This window comes from Ovis canadensis, chromosome 2 (assembly GCF_042477335.2).
Source record: "Ovis canadensis isolate MfBH-ARS-UI-01 breed Bighorn chromosome 2, ARS-UI_OviCan_v2, whole genome shotgun sequence".
NCBI classification, from domain to species: domain Eukaryota; kingdom Metazoa; phylum Chordata; class Mammalia; order Artiodactyla; family Bovidae; genus Ovis; species Ovis canadensis.
The window spans coordinates 234,770,258-234,790,873 of record NC_091246.1 but is presented as its reverse complement, the minus strand read 5'-3'; the positions used below and the strand labels follow the sequence as shown (position 1 = coordinate 234,790,873).

Here is a 20,616-nt window from a genome sequence, read left to right as displayed (position 1 = left end):
TTGGTTTTGGGGGGAGTTCAGAGCCCTCACCTGGGAAATAAGAGTTTGTACTAAAGGACTGGTCCTGTCCTCCTGTGGGAGGTTCTGTGATGTGGGCATGACTTTTCACATATGACAGTAACTTAATTGGCTTCTGAAGTATTTTGTGACTCTGCATATCATTTCCCCAAACCCCATTATAGTCCCTCTTTATGGATATTAATGACATAGCATTGGGCATGATATCAAATTATTCTTTATCAGTTTCAACGGGAAGATCTTCTGGAGGAGGAAATGAATGGCAACCTACTCCAGTATTCTTGCCTGGAGAATCCCCCAGACAGAGGAGCCTGGCGGGCTGAAGTCCAAGGGGACATAAAGAGTTGGACATGACTGAGTGCAGCACAGCAGTTTCAAAGGAGAAATCGCTGTGTTTTTTTATGGATGTCTTCTTGTAGGGAAAATTACATACGTGTTATCACAGACCAGGATGGAACCTTTCATAAGGTTGCTTTAGTAACTCACTTGATAATAAAGACATTTTCTATATTTTATTCCAGAAAAAAAAATACTGTTTTCCATTCAAGGGAGTCTTGTAACTGTTAAGTCAATAGAACTTTATAGTTTGGTAGTTTTATACATTAGAAGGTCAAATGGCTTAAAACTCACGATCTGACTTGGTTTATTTTTAGTTTGGAAACCAAAATCACCCATTAGAAAACCAGTCTTTCTTTTGGGAATTTTAAATCACCAAAATACATACAGGTATTTTTTTTCCTGCAGTCTCCTTCACTTGTCCCTTCCACTCCTAAGAGCTTGCAGTCCATGATAAAAATGGAATTTCCTTGGGAAATTTTAACTATTGTTAACATTTTTCATTATCATTGAATGATTTGCACGCAGAGTTCTAGAATTCAACCTCTTTATCACTCACGCAACTGTGTTCTAGTACACTCTATAACTGTAGCCTGATAAATGGTTCAGAGCAATTATTTTCATGTTCTCGAAGCTTATGTAAGTCGATTATGTTACATTTTGATAGACGCAAATTCCAGTGACAGCAGAGAAGTTGGCAAATTTAGTCTGTCACTACCCCTTGGTGATTTGGTTCTGATGTCTTCTTTTTCTTGCTGCCTCTTTCTTCTCCGGGACCGACTTCCTAGCTCACTGTGTCTCTGCTGGAGAATCGTCTGACATATGAGGTCTTATCTGAGCTGACACATGCAGGTGCCTTGAGGTGACAGCAGGTGACCTGAGTGAGGGGTCCCAGGAAGGGACCTCAGCTTTGGGGACTCTGTGGGGCTGAGTGGTCCTTTTGTAAAGGGATCAGCATTAAAAAAAAAAAAAACCATGGTGCTTAATAATTAAACAGATTTCCTGATAGAATTCAGCCTGCCACCTGCCAGCTTGTAACTGGTTTATCTGGTTAAAGTAGTTCCCCTTGTCATAAATATTAACCTTAAATTTTAAAGAATGGAAACATACAGAAGTTAAGACTGAATCCTATATGTCAGTGCACGAGAATATTTCTGAACAGGGCATGGGAGACCTCAGGGTAGAAGGGAGATATCATTTTATATCATTCGGCTTCTTAATAATATCATTAATAGCCAATATCTATATAGAGGAATGGGGCTTCCCAGGTTATTCCAAAGAACCCGCCTGGCAATGCAGGAGACATAAGAGACGTGGGTTCGATCCCTGGGCTGGGAAGATCCCCTGGAGGAGGGTTTGACAACCTACTCTAGTATTCTTGCCTGGAGAAGCCCGTGGACAGAGTAGTCTGGCAGTCTAAAGTCCATAGAGTCGCAAAGAGTCGCACAGGAAGTGACTTAGTCCTCACGTATATAGAGGAATTGGAGAAGGCCATGGCATCCCATTCCTGTGTTCTTGCCTGGAGAATCCCATGGAGAGAGGACCCTGGTGGGCTGCAGTCCATAGGGTTGCAAAGAGTCGGACTTGGCTTAGCAACTAAACAACCCAGAGGAATAACTCCAACTAATTAGCATGGCTTTCAGTATGCCGACGATCTTGCTCTCTAAACCCAACATTTGTGCTTGAAAAAGGAAAGCAAGCCTATATTTGCCCACTACTTTTATTAAATAATTTGCCTCTATTATTTACCAAATGGGCTAACTGTATGAAACCTCATCAAGAAACCCCAGTGACGGGTTGGGTCTGAAGGTAGATTTTGGTATGTCTGCCCCGGTCAGTCACCTCATTAAATGGGCAATGTTTTATAGCTGTGCCCTTGGTCTCCTGGGTGGAGTTCAATCCTGTGTGTGTGTGTGTGTGTGTGTGTGTGTGTGTGAGTGAGTGCGTGTGTGTGTGTTCGTGCACACGCTCAGTTCAGTCCGATAGCAACGATGATTGCTGAGCTCTGCGACCCAGAGTGAACCGTGGCCAGGCGGGCGCAGAGCTCAGCAAATGTGGGACTAGGCTGAACTCTAGAGCATCAGGGTCATTACCAAAGTGGAGTCAGCCTTGGTGGTGGTGGTAAGAAATAAGGTGCTTTTCCACGCAGGGCATCTTCCACACAGGAACACGGGAGCAGACTTTGTGACTACAAGGACAGCTGTTTTGCACCAAGGTAGCATGTGACTAAATTAGTTAAAGTGAATTACAGAGTTTTTAGGAGAGAAAATTATATTTCTCCTTTCACATGCCATTTTCTGTAAGTTGCTAAGAAATCCACAGGGAAACAGCTGTGTCTTCAAGTGCTGGGTTTTTTTTTCCACTCCTCTGTCACATGTATGTGAATTTGCAAATCACTGTTATTAGCCATTCTTTCCTTCTACGCCATAAAGAAGGCTGAGCACCGAAGAATTGATGCTTTAGAATTGTGGTGCTGGAGCAGACCCTTGAGAGTCCCTTGGACTGCAAGATCAAACCAGTCAATCCTAAAGAAAATCAACACTGAGTATTCACTGGAAGGACTGCTGCTGAAGCTGAAGCTCCAATCCTTTGGCCTTTGAATCCTGATTCGGAGAGCTGATTGACTGATGCTGAAGGCAGGAGGAGAAGGGGGCAACAGAGGATGAGATGGTTGGATGGCATCACTGACTCAATGGACATGAGTTTGAGCAAACCAGGGAAGGACAGGGAAACCTGGCGTGCTGCAGTCCATGGAGTTTCAAAGAGTCAGATACGACTGAGTGACTGAACAATGGCAACAACGATTTCTTTCATTCGTTCAGCAAACAGCCATTGAGCATTCACCATGTGCCAGGCATCTGAGGAGGCTGTGAGGCCTTGGGGGTAAAGAGGTGGGTCCCTGTGGCCCGGAGCTGGGAGTCTATATAGCAAGACAGACTCACCTTCCAGCAGTTCCTCCTGGGTGCCTGATGAGTGCCAGATGTGGGGTGGTCTGGGTGTTTCAGACGCATCAGGGAAAAGAATAGACGAAGACCCTTTCTTCCTCCCTGGGTGGATAATCTAGGGCTCTAACTTGATTTTGCACAGAAGCCTATGTGTGCATGGTGGACGGTGCCAGGATATCTTGGACCTGGTGGAAACAGAGGTCACCCAGCAATGGCCTAGGGGAAGCATGGCGTGTTCTCCCCATAGCAGGATGGAGACCCATTCTCTGCCTCTTCCAGCCCCGGCTTGTGGCCACATCACTTCAGCCTCTGCCTCCATTCCTTCTCCCCTGCATGTCTGGACCAAATCTTCCTCCATGTCCCTCTTATAAGGATACATGTAATGGCCTCTAGGACCCACCTGGATAACACAGAACAAAAGCCATCCTCTCAAAATCCTTAGGTTTATTACATCTTTTGCCACTCAAGGCAATATCCACAGGTTCCAGGCTTAGGGCATAAACGTATCTTTTCGTGGCCACACTTCAAACCACTGTAAGTGTTTGGGCAGAGACAGCAGCGCCTACTTAGGCTCTGAAGTGAGAAGGAGATGGGCAGGCGTGTTGGATGGGCCACGAGGTGGCCAGCAAGGTTTGATCATGTAGGTGAGGGAGCGAGTGGTAAGGGATGCAGTTAGAAACCAGATACGTATGGGTTATCCTGAAGGATAGGAAAGGCTTTGAAAGATGTTCGGAGGAGTAGACACAGGTTGGATTTATGTTATAAGAACATGCTGGCTGCTCTTGGGAGGATATAGTGAAAGTGATGAGGGGTGGGGAGAATTATTAGGGAAAACCTGTCAGGAGGCTACTGTAGTTGCCCTGGTGGGAGGTCATGGTGGCTCAGCAAAGGGGCAAGTGTGGAGGGGAAGAGCGTGGGTGTTGAGAATATTCGGGAGGCAGATAGGTAGGAAGGAGACTCCAGGTGGGGCAGGGAGCACACGGGACACCCTGGGGTGATGTGAACAGCTGTGTGGACGGAGATGGGTGGCCGAGGAGCACACGTAAGGGGATGATCATGAGTCTACTTTGCATACTGATATGTGGCCGGCGCTCAGAAGAGAGTCTGAGCTAGGGAGGGAAACAGGATACTCAGAGCTGGAGGTGCCTGGCTCCAGGGAGATGGGCAAGTCTGCCCAAGAGAAAGTGGCAAGAGGTCAGGGCAGCCCAGCAGAGCTGCAGAAGGAGGAAGAGGGGCCAGCACTGGAGACTCAGGATGGGGAGAAGGATGGGAATGGCCAGGGGCAGGGACCCCTGGAGAGCAGAGGAGAGAAAGAGAGACACCTGGATTCTAGCTCCTCGAGTGGCATTCCAGGAGCTCTCGGCGCTGCCTGGTGCATTCTCATAGCAACGGAAAAACCAGATATGGGTTATCCTGAAGAATAGGAAAGGCTTTGGAAGATGTTCGGAGGAGTAGACACAGGTTGGATTTATGTTATAAGAACATGCTGGCTGCTCTTTGGAGAATATAGTGAAGGCAATGAGGGGCAGGGAGAATTATTAGGGAAAACCTGTCGGGAGGCTACTGCACCCTGGCGGGAGGTCTGCGCTGGAGACCATTGTACCTGGAGGGGTACGAGGCTGGGCTAATGTTACACCATTACTGAAGATGGGAAAACCAGTGTTCCATGACCTGGATCAAGGGGTGACCTTATTATTTTTTTTTAAATTGAACTATAGTTGATTTACAGTGTTTCAGGTGTATAGCAAAGTGATTCAGTTATTCACACACACACACACACACACACACACACACACACACACACTCTTTTCCAAACATGCTACTGAAGATAGTTCCCCATGCTGTATAGTAGGTGGGTGACCTTGTTTATCATTCAGTAGCAAATGTCTTCTAGTTCTCAGTACAGCATTTTTTCCCATTGCATCAAGCTTCCTCTTAAAGAAACAACTTTTTTCTTTTATTTTTGAGCTATATTATATGAGGGGAGGAATGTTCACTAAACTTATTGTGATTTCATGATGTATGTGAGTTGAATCATTATGCTGTACATCTTTAAAAAAAAATCTGGCTCCGCTGCTCTGCATGCAGAATCTTAATTCCCTCACCAGGAATGGAACTGAGATCCTGGGAATTCCCTTTCTTCCAGTTTTAATGATATACTTGATACCGCACTGTGTAAGTTTAAGATGTTAATTCCCATGGGGAATTAACCTGTCTGTCCACTGGTTAGGGCTTTGCACTTTTGCCGCCATGGGCCCAAGGGAACTAAAATCCCACAGACTTTGAGGTATGGCCCTCCAAAAAAAAAACTGGAAAAAAAATGATACAAAAATACAGCCTATTTATCAAATTAAAAGACATTAATAAATGAATTTTACATGATTTGGAAGGACACATTATTGTCTTGCTTATATTAATGAAAAAATAAATAATACTCATTTAACCTGCATTAAAAATTTTTTTTAAACAGCTGAAAATCCTGAGTCAGTATTACTTAACTGACCAATTTTTTCCTTTATTGAGTGAGGTGAACTTAAGGCACAAGAAAACACTTGCCATTGCAGTCCGGTCTCCTTGGACTGTCTACTCTTTGAGTAACACCTTTTTTTTTGTTATTTATTTTATGATCCTCCTATATCTCCAGCAGTTGTTTCATTTGCAATAGAGAAGGATCTTGGAAGCACCCCTAAAGGGTTTAGGCTGCACATTGAGGCCTAGTTGAGCTTTAAGTGATGTTATAGTGCCACCTAGTGGCATAGTTGTTGAAACACAGTCAAGAATTTAAAAGACAGGGTTGCTGGCAAACTCTTCTTTGTTAATTTTGATTATAAATAAGTGCTTGAGTGTATATTTAATTATACCGTGGAAGGCAGTGGCCAAGGTGGTCTGGGGGTGGTTTTATTACACAGATTCCTGGTCCCAGTAATCTTACTGGACGACATCACCCCAAGTATATATTAAAGTAACATGCATAAAACAATAATGAGAAATAAGTGCTAAGCTTATGTGGGTGTTAACTGTTTGAAGGTGGATATGAGAGTTTACACAAGAGTGAGGTTGAAAAGGACTGTAGTGAAAAGGGAAGCAGCAACTTTGAAGTCGGGTGTGACTCTGCTTCTCCAGGTGGTAGCCAAGTGGCCTTCATCTCTCTGAGCCCAGGCTTCCTCATTTGGGGATGAAAAAGTAGACGTAGGATGACTTTGCACTCTAAGGATGTAAGGATTCCATGCGAGGAAGGCACAGTACTTTTCCAGGGACCAGAATGGAGTGAGTGCTCTGTGAGGGGTGCCCCAGCATCGTCATCATTGTTGTCATCATAATTTGGGTTGGGGGAAGGTTGAATCTTAGCTACAGGGCTCAGATACCAAGGCTGCTATTCCTTCAGGCAAAGAGGATACACAAATGTGACTGGAGCAGAGGATGTGGGTGCAGACCCTTAGGGACCATGGTTTGCTGGGGTGGAGGAGGATGGGCTGTGCTCATTGCAGTGTTGACGGAAGTAAGGACACAGCATAGGGAAGACTGAGGGTTAGTTGACATTGGTATGTGCAAGTGAGGGGGAGACTGGACTTAGGGAAGTGGGGGAGGCTGGTGCTTGGGTAGCCCACGTGAATGACCAGACTGTGACCCAGGGTCCAGAGGGACAGACATCTGAGAATTAATTCAGGGAAAGAAGTGATAGGCTTGGTCTTGGGAGAAGGAGGGATAGAGGGTCAGCAAAGCTGACAGCTGGGTCACCACCCAGCTTAGCTGGTGGAAGAAACCCAAGTTGCTGTCTGCTGAGTCAGGGAGGAAAAAGGCAGGAAAACCAGTCTGGGCGTGGTGAGCTCAGCTTCTGACATGATGAGTGTGAATGTACAGGGAAGAAGATTCAAGGAAGTTCCCACAGAACAGTCAGAGATACAGGATGGGACTAGGAAATTAGATTTGAGAACACAAAAATAGAGGTCTTTAACTAATTTGATGGACACTGTTATATGTGGACTTTCCTTATTTATACAGGAATAATAATCCAGTGTCCTCAGTGCTGCTGGTTGGCTTAAATGAAGTAATATATGGACACCCCAGGTGCATAACCAGGCTTTATAAATACCTTCCCCTTCCTGCGACACTTTTGATGATCAATGTCGTGGTCTTATTGGCCAAGAGTGATTTGGAAATTTATGTGTAAACAGTGTAATAAAAGGCTTTCCAGATGGCTCAGTGGTAAAGAATCTGCCTGCCAATGCAGGAGATGCAGGAGATGTGGGTTCAGTCTGGAAGATCCCCTGGAGAAGAAATTGACAATCCGCTCCAGTATTCTTGCCTGGAAATTTCCAAGCAAAAACAGGGGAGCCTGGCAGGCTACAGTCCATGGGGTTGCAAAAGAGCTGGACACAGCTTAGTGACTTCACTTTCATTTTTACTTTCTGGCTCAGACGGTAAAGTGTCTGCCTACAGTACGAGAGACCTGGGTTCAATCCCTGGGTTGGGTAGATCTCCTGGAGAAGGAAATGGCAACCCACTCCAATATTCTCACCTGGAAAATCCCATGGACGGAGGAGCCTGGTGGGCTACAGTCCATGGGGTCGCAAAGAGTCGGAAACGACTGAGTGACTTCACTTTCCCGTTAGTGTCTAAACAACAGTATAATGAAAGCACCTTTCTTGTTTGTTCATTCATTTCATTCACTCAGGGTTCTTGCATGGATTCTCCGATTCTAAAAGAGCAAGAAGTAGTGGCAGAAAAAGTGTGATTGTGTCTACATCTGCCGTTGTCTTTCTGCAGCTGTTTCTCCCAGTCCTCACACTGCTCAATAAACGGAGGATTTCTTTTTAAAAAAAATTATTTTAAGTAAAATTACTTTCCAATATTGTGGTGGTTTTTGCCATACACCACATGAATCAGCCACGGGTGTACATATGTCCCTCCATATCTCTTAGGGTTTGCTTCCCAGAAGCAAGCAGACCAGTGGTAGCCCAAAAGGCTGATTTGAAGATTTCAGTGTTACAAATGTACATATTGTCTTCTCTGTTGGTCTCGTCTACTAAATGTTGTGAAATAAAGGTAGTCTGATCCTAGCCGAGCTCAAGAGACGCATCTGACACGGACGGTTAATGAGGGGGAATCCTAAAGGAATGCTCTGGCCTCCGAGAGCCAGGCAGGCGTGGGAGCCAGTGTCCACTCCGATCGCCTTCAGCCTTTATTTGTTCAGCTGGCCCGAGAGCCCGGTGCGGCTGCAGCCGCAGTGGGGAGGCGCGTGAATGGGTCTGATGACTCGGCGTCCGGCTGGCCTTTGGGTAGAAAGCCATGGCCTGGCGGCTTCCCATGGCATGCCAGAGCTTCCTCGGCTGTCAGGCCGATTGTCCTTTCTGGATTCAGTGAATCCTTTTTCTGACTTCACCGTCTCTCACTGAAGGTCATAAACCACAGAGGCAATTCCAGACCCACAGTAGCAAAAAAAAAAAAAAAGAAAAAAACAGAAAAAAATGCAGGGATCCTACCTCTGACAGCCAGCCATTCATTCCCTTGGGCATTTTTTTCTTTTTGCTACAGTGACTGAAATGCAATGATCCATTGCCTAGCATGGGTGAAAGGTGCAGGGGTAGGAGTGGAATATTTCTTAAAAAAAAAACCCCAAACTCCTTTTTTTAAGGATGCAAAATTCTTGTGATTATTTAATGATTCTGTAGTTACAGAAGTGTCTTGTCTTGTTCAATCGCTAAGTTGCCTCTGACTCTTTAAACCCCGTGGACTGTAGCACCGTCCTTCACCATCTCCTAGAGTTTGCTCAGATTCATGTCCACTGAGTCAGTGATGCTGTCTAACCATCTCATCCTCTGTCATCCCCTTATTTATGTCTATTCATCGTGAAGTTAATTTTAGTGTTGCCTGATAAATTAGTAAGCTCAACTCTTTACTTTTAAACATGTTTTTTTTTCCTTTTATTGATCCCTTCTTTTATATGAAATGTTCCCTTGGTGTCTCTAATTTTCTTGAAGAGATCTCTAGTCTTTCCCATTCCGTTGTTTTCCTCTATTTCTTTGCATTGATCGCTGAGGAAGGCTTTCTTACCTCTTCTTGCTGTTCTTTGGAACTCTGCATTTAGATGCTTATATCTTTCCTTTTCTCCTTTGCTTTTTGCTTCTCTTCTTTTCACGGCTATTTGTAAGGCCTCCTCAGACAGCCATTTTGCTTTTTTGCATTTCTTTTCCATGCGGACGGTCTTGATCCCTCTCTCCCGTACAATGTCACGAACCTCTGTCCATAGTTCATCAGGCCCTCTATCTATCAGATCTAGGCCCTTAAATCTATTTCTCACTTCCACTGTATAATCATAAGGGATTTGATTTAGGTCATACCTGAATGGTCTAGTGGTTTTCCCTACTTTCTTCAATTTAAGTCTGAATTTGGCAATAAGGAGTTCATGATCTGAGCTACGGTCAGCTCCTGGTCTTGTGTTTGTTGACTGTATAGAGCTTCTCCATCTTTCGCTACAAAGAATATAATCAAGCTGATGAAGTGGAATTATTCCATCACTGTGGATAAATGATTTACTCAGATTAGATAAACTCACAATGACTATTTCAAATACTGGTGCTTGGGAAGTTTTTGTGAATGGCTTTCTGGCATATTTAATACTGGTATACAAGGTTTTAGAGTATTTTTTAAGATGTATTCTGTAGTGAGATAACGATTAAGAGAAAAAAACAGCACAGCATGTAGAACAAAACGCAAAGTCCATCCCAGAGAAAGGAGGCCTTTAATGCTCTCTGTTCGTTTTTTCACTTGCACGCTAGGGGGTGTATGTGCAGTTTAGTGTGGTTGAAGGAAGACCCCTATGTCAGATCTCAGCAACCACAGATACCAACAGGGCAGTGTTCAGGGCCACTGCTCTGCTCAGCCCGGGTGGAGTCATCTCAGGTCCCCATCCTTACTCTCAGCCACTTCCAGGGACAGCAATTCAGAGCCAGGAGAAAGCAGATCCTTGACAGTCTTCCCTTGGGTTGGGTGGTGGATCTGACCACGTGATTTTGTTAAGTATTGTTCTCTGCCTTTCTTGCATCGTGGCCTCGGGCACCTAGACTCTGTCTGCCAGGAGCTCTGGTTGGTGGATGTGGGGCTGGGGACACACAGACAAAGAGGTGATCAGAGGCGTGGACGGGGACACAGGCATCTTGGACAAGCATCTCTCAAGGGTGTGGGGTAAGGGTAGCGGACAGTGGGGTTTTTCCAGGGGAGGAGTGAGAGATGACTTGGGGGGCAAGGCAGGGGTGCTTCAGGGACCGGACACAGAAGTCTGCGAAAGAACGGAGCTTGACATCCCTTGTTCAGGGATGTCAGTGTGACCGATCAGGGCTGGGGAGGTGGCAAAAGGGAGGGACAGAAAATTTAATACTACAAATTACCATCGCTCGATGTATTTCTGTTTAAGGGTGTTTTAGCTGGTGTGTTCTCAATCAGGACACATTTCTATATTGAATGCAATTTTATCATTCTTGCCACTGTGCTCAATATTTCCACTCCTTTTCCTTTTCTCTCCAAAGTTCCATTAGTGGCTTGGACTCGGCATCGAGTGTCTAAAACGAAATACATTAAAGAGAATTATAGCCAGTGAGTTGGCTGTCCTTTCTGTTCCCCTTTTCTGTCCAGACATGCATTTCGTTGTTTTTAGATCATAGGTTATTGTAAAGTACAGTGTTCACAATAGATAATTTAGAACTTTTTGTGTGAATGATATGTAAGACAGATAATTTCCAAACTTAATGAAAAAGCAGTTATTTCCTGAGCCTTATGGTAATTAATCAAAACCAACTGAGATTAAGTAACACGTAGAAAAGGTCAGCTGAAGTCACTATTTATGCTGACACTTAGATTGTAGTTTAGAAATTGTATAATATCTAGAGTAAATAGATATGGCCTCAAAGTGCCCTAAATGGTTGGTGCCCATGTGATTATATTTTATATTTTCTTGTTGTCTTTTCTGTAACACTTATGTATACATGTAAGCTTTCTTGAAAATTCTAAGCTTATAGTATTTTTATGGGTGCTCAAGGACTAGCAGCTATTCTAATGATAATGAAAATGTATGAAGAGAAGGGAAAGTATAAATAAAGTATGATTTTGACTTGCAAAATGTAGGCAGAGGTTACAATAATGAAAGGTTGTAATAATGAAAGGTTGTCAATAATGAAAGAAGGAGTGAGGAAGAAAGCATAGAGTCCAGGGTCAGCTTGGTGTTAGGGGATTGGCTGAGTGGACAGACCCCATTTTCAGTCCTGTGGATCATTCACAGGGACAGATAAGTTATGGAAGTTTGCTTAAGTGGTACCCAGGCAGTGGCAGCTCCAGCTTGGGCTTTAAGTAGTTTCAACAGGATGCACTCTGTTTATCTTGTGGGGGTTGAGCACATGAGGAGCTCTGGGGCTCATGCTCAGGGCTGGGGCCCATGACTGGCCCTGGTTTCAAGAGGGTGGCTGCCTAACAGAACAGTCTCACTCGCCCCCTTGTGGGATTTCATTCATAGGATTCCTGAGATTGGGTCACCAGAATGGTGCTTACACATTGATTTCAGATGATTCAAATTTTTATGTAAATGGGACTGTACAAAAAGTCTTTTTCCCTGGGCCCCACACACCTATGGCTGACTCTACCTACATTCTTGTGCAGGGTCCTGTGCACACTGGTGGTTTTTGTTATTCAGTCACTAAGTCATATCTGACTCTTTGCAACCCCCAGGCTCCTCTGTGCATGGGATTCTCCAGGCAAGAATACTGGAACAGGTAGTCATTCCCTTCTCCAGGGGATCTTCCCAATCCAGGGATTGAATCTGAGTCTCCTGCACTGGAGGCAGGTTCTTTACCATTGAGCCACCCGGGAAGCCCCATGCACGCTTGGAGCTGAGCACTAATGATTCAGAATTGCCCAGAGATTTAAGAGATCTGATCTGAGCAGATCTCCCCTGAAATCCACTCAGCTTTTCTGTCCACAGATCAAGACTTCACTTGCTCACTGAATGCAGTCATCCAGGTTGTCTGGTGGGGAAAGGGGAGATTCAATGACTTTTCTTAAATATTTGGAAAATTTTTAGAAAACACACAAAAAAATGGCAGATGAACAGTCTGACTTCAGATGGATCCAGAGTGTTTTCAGACTGTAGTGAAATAGAGCACAGACTCTGAAGCTGTTAGACAACACAGCTGGACACGTGTGTGTACAGTACATGGTGTCATGTGGCCAGATCACCCCGCACTGGCAAAATCACTGTTATAAACTTCTCATTAAAAAGCTTCTCTTTACCTCATCTAGAAGTGTTATCTTAAGATTGCAAAGTGAGTTATTTTAACAAAACATTTGAATCTAAGATACTCTCTGCTCACATCAAATTATAGACAGAGATTGAATGCGGAGGCTGGAAGTATCATTTAGAAACCCTGACTTGAGAGTCTAAAGTTCATTCAAAGAGCCTCATTATTCTCATACATTGGTTATTTTATAAAAATAAATTTGAAGTGTAAAATCAAGGAATATGTCATAAACATTGCATTTGATAGCATTCCTTTTTTGCAAAGTTCAAAAATCACTTTCCAGGGTCCAGGAAGGGTATTTCTGGAGTGGATGGATGGTCAGGCTGGACCACCAAGCCTGAGCGCATAGTTACCGCCCCATGAACCCTTCATTCATTCATTCCTGAGCCAAAGGCCATGGCAGCTAGTAGATAGAAGACTTAAATGGTGAGCAGATGTCCCCACCCTCATGGTACTAGCATCTCATTGAGAGCAGACAACAAACTGATGAGCAGATACATAATTGTAAAACTGTGAGGGACTTCCCTGGTAGTCGAGTGGTTAAGACTCTAATGCAGAGGGTGCAAGTTTGATCCCTGGTCAGGGAACTAAGATCCCACAGGCTGTGCGGAAGGGCCAAAAGTTAAAAAAAAAAAAAAAAAACAACACGTGAAATGCTAAGATCTTAAGAAAGAAGTAGACAGAGTGCCCTGCTGGAGACTAATGGGGTTGTGGATGAACTGAGAATCCTCCTTCATTGGTGGTGGTTCAGGAGAGACTCACGTCATGTGCAGATCTAGAGAAAGAGCCTTTGAGGAAGTTCTTGCACCCAGGCCCTGGGACAGATAAGAGCAGCGTGGCGGACGCGGTGAGTGTGGGGCAGGCACAGCCCAGGGGGCAAGGGAATCTGGGCCACACTCTGTGAGGCCGGAAGGTGAGGAGCACAGGGTTTATTTTGCTTGCAGTGGGAAGGCAAGGAGAACTTGAAAAGCAGGGCCATGCCGTGATCTGATTTCTGCTTTAATGTCACTTGGAGAAAGGCCAGGAGCGGGTAAAAGGAAGCTGGAGAACCATTTGGGAGCCTAGAGTGCAGGTCTCGCTGATGCTGGCTGCACCAGTGTGGCAGCCAGGCAGCAGACAGTGAGGTGGGGAGGCTTCAGATCTCTTTTGGAAGTGAAATGGCTAGGAATTGAGCATGGGTTAAATGTAGTGTGGGAGAAAGAGGAATAGCAAGGGTGATCCCTAATTTTCTGGAGCTGGAGAAGGTGAATGAAAGATCAGATCTGGGGAGAAAAATTAGAAGTTCTATTTTGCACTTTTTTTAAGCTGGAGGTACCATTGTATTCGGGGCTTCCCTGGTGGCTCAGATGGTAAAGAATCTGCAATGCAGGAGACCTGAGTTTGATCCCTGGGTCAGGAAGATCCCCCTGAAAAAGGGAATGGCTACCCACTCTGGTATTCTTGCCTGGAGAATTCCATGGACTGAGGAGCCTGGAGGGTTACAGTCTGTGGGGTGACCAGCCACAACAACCATTGTATTCAAGGAGATGTCAAGGAGGAAGCTAGATATGATCATCTGGAAACTGATCAGATAAACTGATGCTGAGATATATCAACCTGCCTACTTCAGAACAGAAAGAGTTGTAAGATTTGCTGTGGTATCTGAACATCGCATTCATGGCATCAGTTCAGTTCAGTTCAGTCGCTCAGTCGTGTCTGACTCCTTGTGACCCCATGAATTGCAGCACGCCAGGCCTCCCTGTCCATCACCAACTCCCGGAGTTCACTCAGACTCACGTGCACTGAGTCCGTGATTCCATCCAGCCATCTCATCCTCGGTCGTCCCCTTCTCCTCCTGCCCCCAATCTCTCCCAGCATCAGAGTCTTTTCCAATGAGTCAACTCTTCGCATGAGGTGTCCAAAGTATTGGAGTTTCAGCTTTAGCATCATTCCTTTCAAAGAAATCCCAGGGCTGATCTCCTTCAGAATGGACTGGTTGGATCTCCTTGCAGTCCAAGGGACCCTCAAGAGTCTTCTCCAACACCACAGTTCAAAAGCATCAATTCTTCGGCGTTCAGCCTTCTTCATAGTCCAACTCTCACATCCATACATGACCACAGGAAAAACCATAGCCTTGACTAGATGGACCTTAGTCGGCAAAGTAATGTCTCTGCTTTTGAATATACTATCTAGGTTGGTCATAACTTTTCTTCCAAGGGGTAAGCGTCTTTTAATTTCATGGCTGCAGTCACCATCTGCAGTGATTTTGGAGCCCCCCCAAAATAAAGTGCATCTAAATGCAAAGGGGAACAGGCTTAAAGAGAGCAGAGCTTTCCTCTTCTTTGTCCCAGAGATATTCCCACTGTGTGTTCAGGGAGAGAGCTGAGTTCCTGAAACTTCTTTGCCTAAAATAAAAGGTGATATTTTCATTCATGTAAAGGAAGTTAGATTGCGTAAAAATAATGTGATGTGGAGAGCCAGTGTCCAAATTAGGGATAAGAGAGCAGATAAAATCAGCTAAAAAAGAAATGTTTCTCTCTAAAAAGGCAGACAAATCATTAGTCATTTGAAGGAAATGAAAGATCTGGCAGTTTTTCCTCACTCTTGTGTCACTAACATAATGTTAATGAGACTTCATTTAAAAATTACTTTCTTCAGGGGACTTCCCTGATGGTCTCCTTGTGATGCCGGGGACGTGGGTTCGATCCCTGGTCGGGGAACTAGGATCCTACATGTCACAACTACTGAGCTCGTGTGCCACGACTGGAGACTCCATGCACGGCAACTAAAACACGATGCAGCCAAATAAATTTTTAATTTTCAATGACAGAATGAAAAGAATAAGAGGACTATAATCGGTATATAGAGGTGTGTGTGTGCACGTGCAGTGATTCAGATTTACTGTATAGCTTTGATTCAGATTGAAAAAGACAATATTTTCTTTCTGTTTTGGCAATTAATTCATCATTTGTCCTTCTGTTGTTAAAATTTGCTCCATCTTTAATTTTCCAGTCTTCTGTAAACCCAAGTCACCATATATTTGTGTTAGAAAACTCTACTTAAGGCTCATCCAGCACTCTCTTACTTTTTAATCTTTCTTCTTAGGGTCAACCGGGACCACCAGGGCCACAGGGTCCTATTGGACCCCTGGGACCACCAGGACCCATTGGGATCCCAGGAGAGAAAGGGATGAAAGGAGACAGTGGGCGTCCTGGAGCAGCAGGTGACAAAGGTGATAAGGTAAGCCTCTTCTTAAGTGAAAGACTCATTTAACCACTCACCAGCGTTGCTATACCAGATTCTTTTTTTGTATAATCACAAGTAGTACCTCTTTGCACCTTATAAAAATTAAGCCTGAACTCCTCTTGTGTAATCAGCCCTCATTTCTAGCCCCCTTTGCAGAGGCGCGTGCCTCTCTGGATGTTTTCTGGATACTTAAAGAGAAGAGCGTGTCAGGCTTCCCTGGTGGCTCAGTGGTGAAGAATCCGCCTGCCAGTGCAGGAGACGCGGGTTCGATCCCTGATCTGGAAAGATCCCACATGCCACAGAGCACCTAAGCCTGTGCGCCACAACTACTGAGCCTGTGCCCTAGAGTCCAGGAGCCGCATCTACTCAGGCCACAAGCTGGGGAGCCCATGCTCCACAACGAGAGAAACCGCCGCAGTGAGAAGCCGGCGCATCACAACTAGAGAGTAGCCCCACTCGCCACAGCTGGAGAAGAGCCTGTGCAGCACAAAGACCCAGCACAACCCCAAACAAAATAAACAAATAAAGCGAATGAAAAAACATGAGCATATCCAGTGAGGAGTGGTTTTCTTTATGACTTTTTAAAAAGCCTAAAAGATACTATATGTACCATGCTGAGTCTTTTTTCACTCAATCACATAGCTCAGAAATCATTTCATATCCGTTGATGTAGACTGAACTTACTCCTTTAGAAACTTTGTTTAATATGCTATAACATGGATATAAAACTATTCTTTATTCTCTGTTGAGAATTTGAGATCTTATTGTAGTGCAAGTGTGCAAAAACAGCCCTGTCAATCACCCGTGTTTACATTTAAGGTTTTCTTTCTCTGGGATAAAGAGATTCTGGGAAGTTGAATTTCTAATTATCCAGTATTGTATTCTTTGAACTGATACTGCCATGTTGGCTTCCTAAGTACAAAAAGAAAGAAACAAAATGCTGATTTCTAAATGTTGGCATTTGAGCTCCTTAATGTAAAAATAGATGACAGTGCCCATTAAGGGTTGTTTTTTTAAAGCAAGCCATTAATTACTAATGCTTTTAAGTAAATCAACTGGTTAATCTAATAATTTAGTAACTTTTATATCTTTATTTTATTTTGTGGGATTTTAGGGTCCAACCGGAGTTCCTGGATTTCCAGGTCTGGATGGGATACCTGTAAGTATCCTTAAGTTTTCTCCATTTTGGGGGGAAGAGAGAGACTCATCAAAGCCTTAGTCACATGAGCTAATGTATTTATATGATATAGATTATATAGTAACTGAACAAAAACAACAGCAAATGGCAAACTTTTCTTTCTTATTTTCATAAATGGCAGGGTATGTGCATTTCAATTTTGTGTAATAACTCTGAGACCAAAACACTTTACTTGAGGAACAAGGTTTTCAAGCAGATTGGAGAAAAACATTTTAGAACATGAGCTAGATATACTTGTCAGCTCAAGTATAATTTTCTGGAAATAAATTTATTCTCATTATGAAATTTCTTATTAGCTGTGAGTCCTAATGGTGGGAGTGAGCTTAAAGCTCTCATTTCTAATGTGAAAACCAGAGGAAAGAAGAAAAAGGTATTTGGGGATGGTTACAATTCATTAAAGTCTTTCTAAGGATTTCAAGGAAGATTTCCTCCCAAATCTCTGAAAATACTCCAAACTAAATGAATTTAAATTGGAGTGTATGAAAATAAATATATGTCTTCCCAGGTGGTGCTAGTGGTAAAGAACCCATCTGCAAATGCAGGAGACATAAGAGACATGGGTTCGATCCCTGGGTCAGGAAGATCTTCTGGAGGAAGGCATGGCAACCCACTCCAGTGTTCTTGCCTGGAGAATCCAATGGACAGAGGAGCCTGGCAGGCTTCAGTCCATGGGGTCACAAAGAGTCCCAAGAGTCAGACACAACTGATGTGACTTAGCATGCACATATGCACTGTATTACATCGTATTTGTGGGTGGGAAAGGCAGATTCACCAAACTGAACAACATGTGAGTCATAAAGGCCATAATCTGGGTACCCATATTGCATAACCATTTTGTTACGATCAGTTCAGTTCATTCTCTCAGTCGTGTCCGACTCTTTGCAGCCCCATGGACTGCAGCATGCCAGGCTTCCCTGTCCATCACCAACTCCTGGAGTTTACTCAAACTCACGTCCATTGAGTCGGTGATACCATCCAACCATCTCATCCTCTGTCGTCCCCTTCTCCTCCTGCTTTCAATCTTTATATTCTTGCAAAAATACTTCACCTATAATTTTGTTTTCTGTAGGGGCACCCAGGGCCTCCTGGATCCAGAGGCAGACCTGGCATAGATGGCTACAATGGCTCAAGAGGTGATCCAGGGATTCCAGGAGAAAGAGGAGCTCTTGGCCCACGAGGCCCCCCAGTAAGAGAGCCACAGCTCATTTTAGTGGGAATCAAATGAAAAGAGCCTCCAGTGGGAACAGACTTGATGTGTTCAAGAAACAGTTATTACAAGTATCCCAGGAGCCTGGTGAACAGATGGGGGTGACTGGAGGATGAGAACAGAGAGTTGACATGACAGCTCCATCAGTAGCTGACATGGGGCCTTGTAGACTGTGGAAGGAGGCTGGGTTTTCTTTTCCATGACATGGGAAGACACTGGATGGTTTTAAGGAAGGAAGTGATCTGATCTGACTGATGTTCTACCAAGATGCTTCTAGTTGCTGGATAGAGAATGAATAGTAGGGGAAGGGAGGTCAGTTTGCAAAACTGAGGTTGTTTATCCTTCAGGGTTCACTGCAGCCACTTAAACCCTTCTAGGTATTTCAAACAGAAAGGAATTTAATACAGGGAATTTGGCACTTAATATAATGGTTGGAGGATTAAAACTCAGGGGTCACTGTAAGATTTCAGGGGCTCACACATAGCTGAGATCCAGAAGTTAAAAGCTGCTCCTGTACCTCAACCACTACCTCTTATCCCCACTTCAAGACACCAGCAAACACTTAGGTTTCTACCTTCCTGCTTGGCAGCATCAACCGTACCAGAAGAGGATGTTTTGCTCATTTCTGCCTCCCAAATCTCAGAAGTACATCTCCCAGGTGGACCCTACTTCACAGCCAGCTGCAAAGCAGTCTGGGGAATGAAGTGTTTAGCTTTCTAGCCCCCATAATGCAAAAGAAATAAATAAATGACAAGAGTTTGGAGTGGAGGTTCAGAAATAGTTGACAGTATCCAGCACTTAAGAGGCCTTTACTGCTCTTAGTGTTTTTTTTCCTCCTTCAGAAGTTTGCACTTTTACTTAAATATAACTTTAGTAAGAATGATTCTTTCCTCTACCATTTATATCCCATTTCTCTCTTTTCTCACTTAAATAAAGACTGGAGATGATTTGGCCTTTCAAAACTGATTTTCTGTGCCTGTTTTTCAGCCTTTCTGCTTCCCTAGTTAAATACCATCACCTTCTAAAAGGTTTTCTCATCACCACCACAGTCATCTTACTTTCTCCTATGCAGTTTCCTTTTGCTCCAGATCCTAGTGGAAATGGTCTGAACACAGAACTCAAAAAAGAATTTCCATATTCACCTTTCTCTTGTGGTGTCAAGTAACACAACTGGCTTCCATGGTTAACTTCTCAACCGCCATTTGTTTTCAGACTCAGCCCCTTGAACATGCAAGTGCAGTCTGGTGAATGCACATTTTTTAAGATCTTCAAATTTGATCACACCGCATTCTACTGAGCGTCCATGAACATCCGAGAGAGCAGGATTCTCAATTTTAGCTTTAACACAGTAGGTTCTTCTGATCACAGTGCTGAAGTTTGTCATAATGGTCTCTTTGTAAAGTGATTTTTTTTTTCCCCTTGACCCATTTTATATATGGGCAGTCCTCACTTTGCACTGAGTTGACTTTAATAATGGCATGCAATCCTAAGGCACACAAAGCAACCTTAACATCCAATGGGAAAATTACTGTTGTTCCATGACCTTTAAGATATTTCATTAAAACATCATAAATATATAGGGGTAATTTTAAAAACTAATATTTATTTATCACATTATAATCTAAAACATTAGAAACATTGAGAATTAAAGGGTTTTTTTTTCTTTGTAAAAACTTATCAAAGACAATTTGAATTGGGCTTGCCTTCTCCTGGTCCTGTAACTTAGGACATGAAGTGGTGGGGTTTTCTGTGCTTTGGTGAATATCACCCTCTTTTCTAAGTTTGGACCAGCTGTGGTGACATCTCTCTAAGAGTTTCTGTAACATGAGGTTCTTCTGTCTGTGTCACTTCCTCTGGTACGTTTCATTCTGTTGGTTACAACCACTCCCTTCTTTTATGTGGATATGTTTATCTTCGCTGAATTCCTCTGGCTTGAATGATGGTGGTGACAACACTCTCACAATGGTTCTTTTTTTCCATAACTCCACTGACATTCTATTTGAATTTTGCCTGCGGTATTAGCATTTTTCACTCCCGTTTCATCTTTGTTGGCCAGTCCTCTCTTTCAGTGATTTATCTGCATGAAATGTCAGTTGGGTGTGTCACTGGGAGGGAAGCAAGGGGCAACACAGCTACACACTTCGCTGTCTCTGTGTGAGCTAACAGATGCTAGTGACTAGTCACTGGGAGACTTTGAAAGGAATGATACGATCAGCTGGTGATCTTGGTTCACCTGTTACTTATATAGCGATCTGTGGACCAATGAGCCAGCAGTGATGTTTGTGTTTTATGCGTTGACTCAGTTAATACACAGTGGTAACTGAAGTTTGAAGCCGCTGGTTGGAGGACTGGTGTGGTATAACTTATTTGTGGAACTGAAACACACATTTTGGAACTGTG

At 43.8% G+C, this 20,616-nt stretch overlaps 1 protein-coding gene across 6 annotated transcripts in view; it reads left to right on the top strand.

Moving 5' to 3' along the window:
• Positions 1-20,616, top strand: part of COL4A4 (collagen type IV alpha 4 chain) — a 149,007-nt gene that overhangs the window by 31,673 nt on the left and 96,718 nt on the right. For all 6 annotated transcript variants that reach the window (XR_011254685.1, XR_011254686.1, XM_069578394.1 and 3 more), the window contains exons 5-7: positions 15,671-15,805; positions 16,926-16,970; positions 18,079-18,195. Coding sequence is in view for 4 of the 6 variants with exons in the window: in XM_069578394.1 (XP_069434495.1) it covers positions 15,671-15,805; positions 16,926-16,970; positions 18,079-18,195 (297 nt within the window). In the remaining 2 variants the exon portion in view is untranslated. The remainder of the gene's footprint in view (positions 1-15,670; positions 15,806-16,925; positions 16,971-18,078; positions 18,196-20,616) is intronic.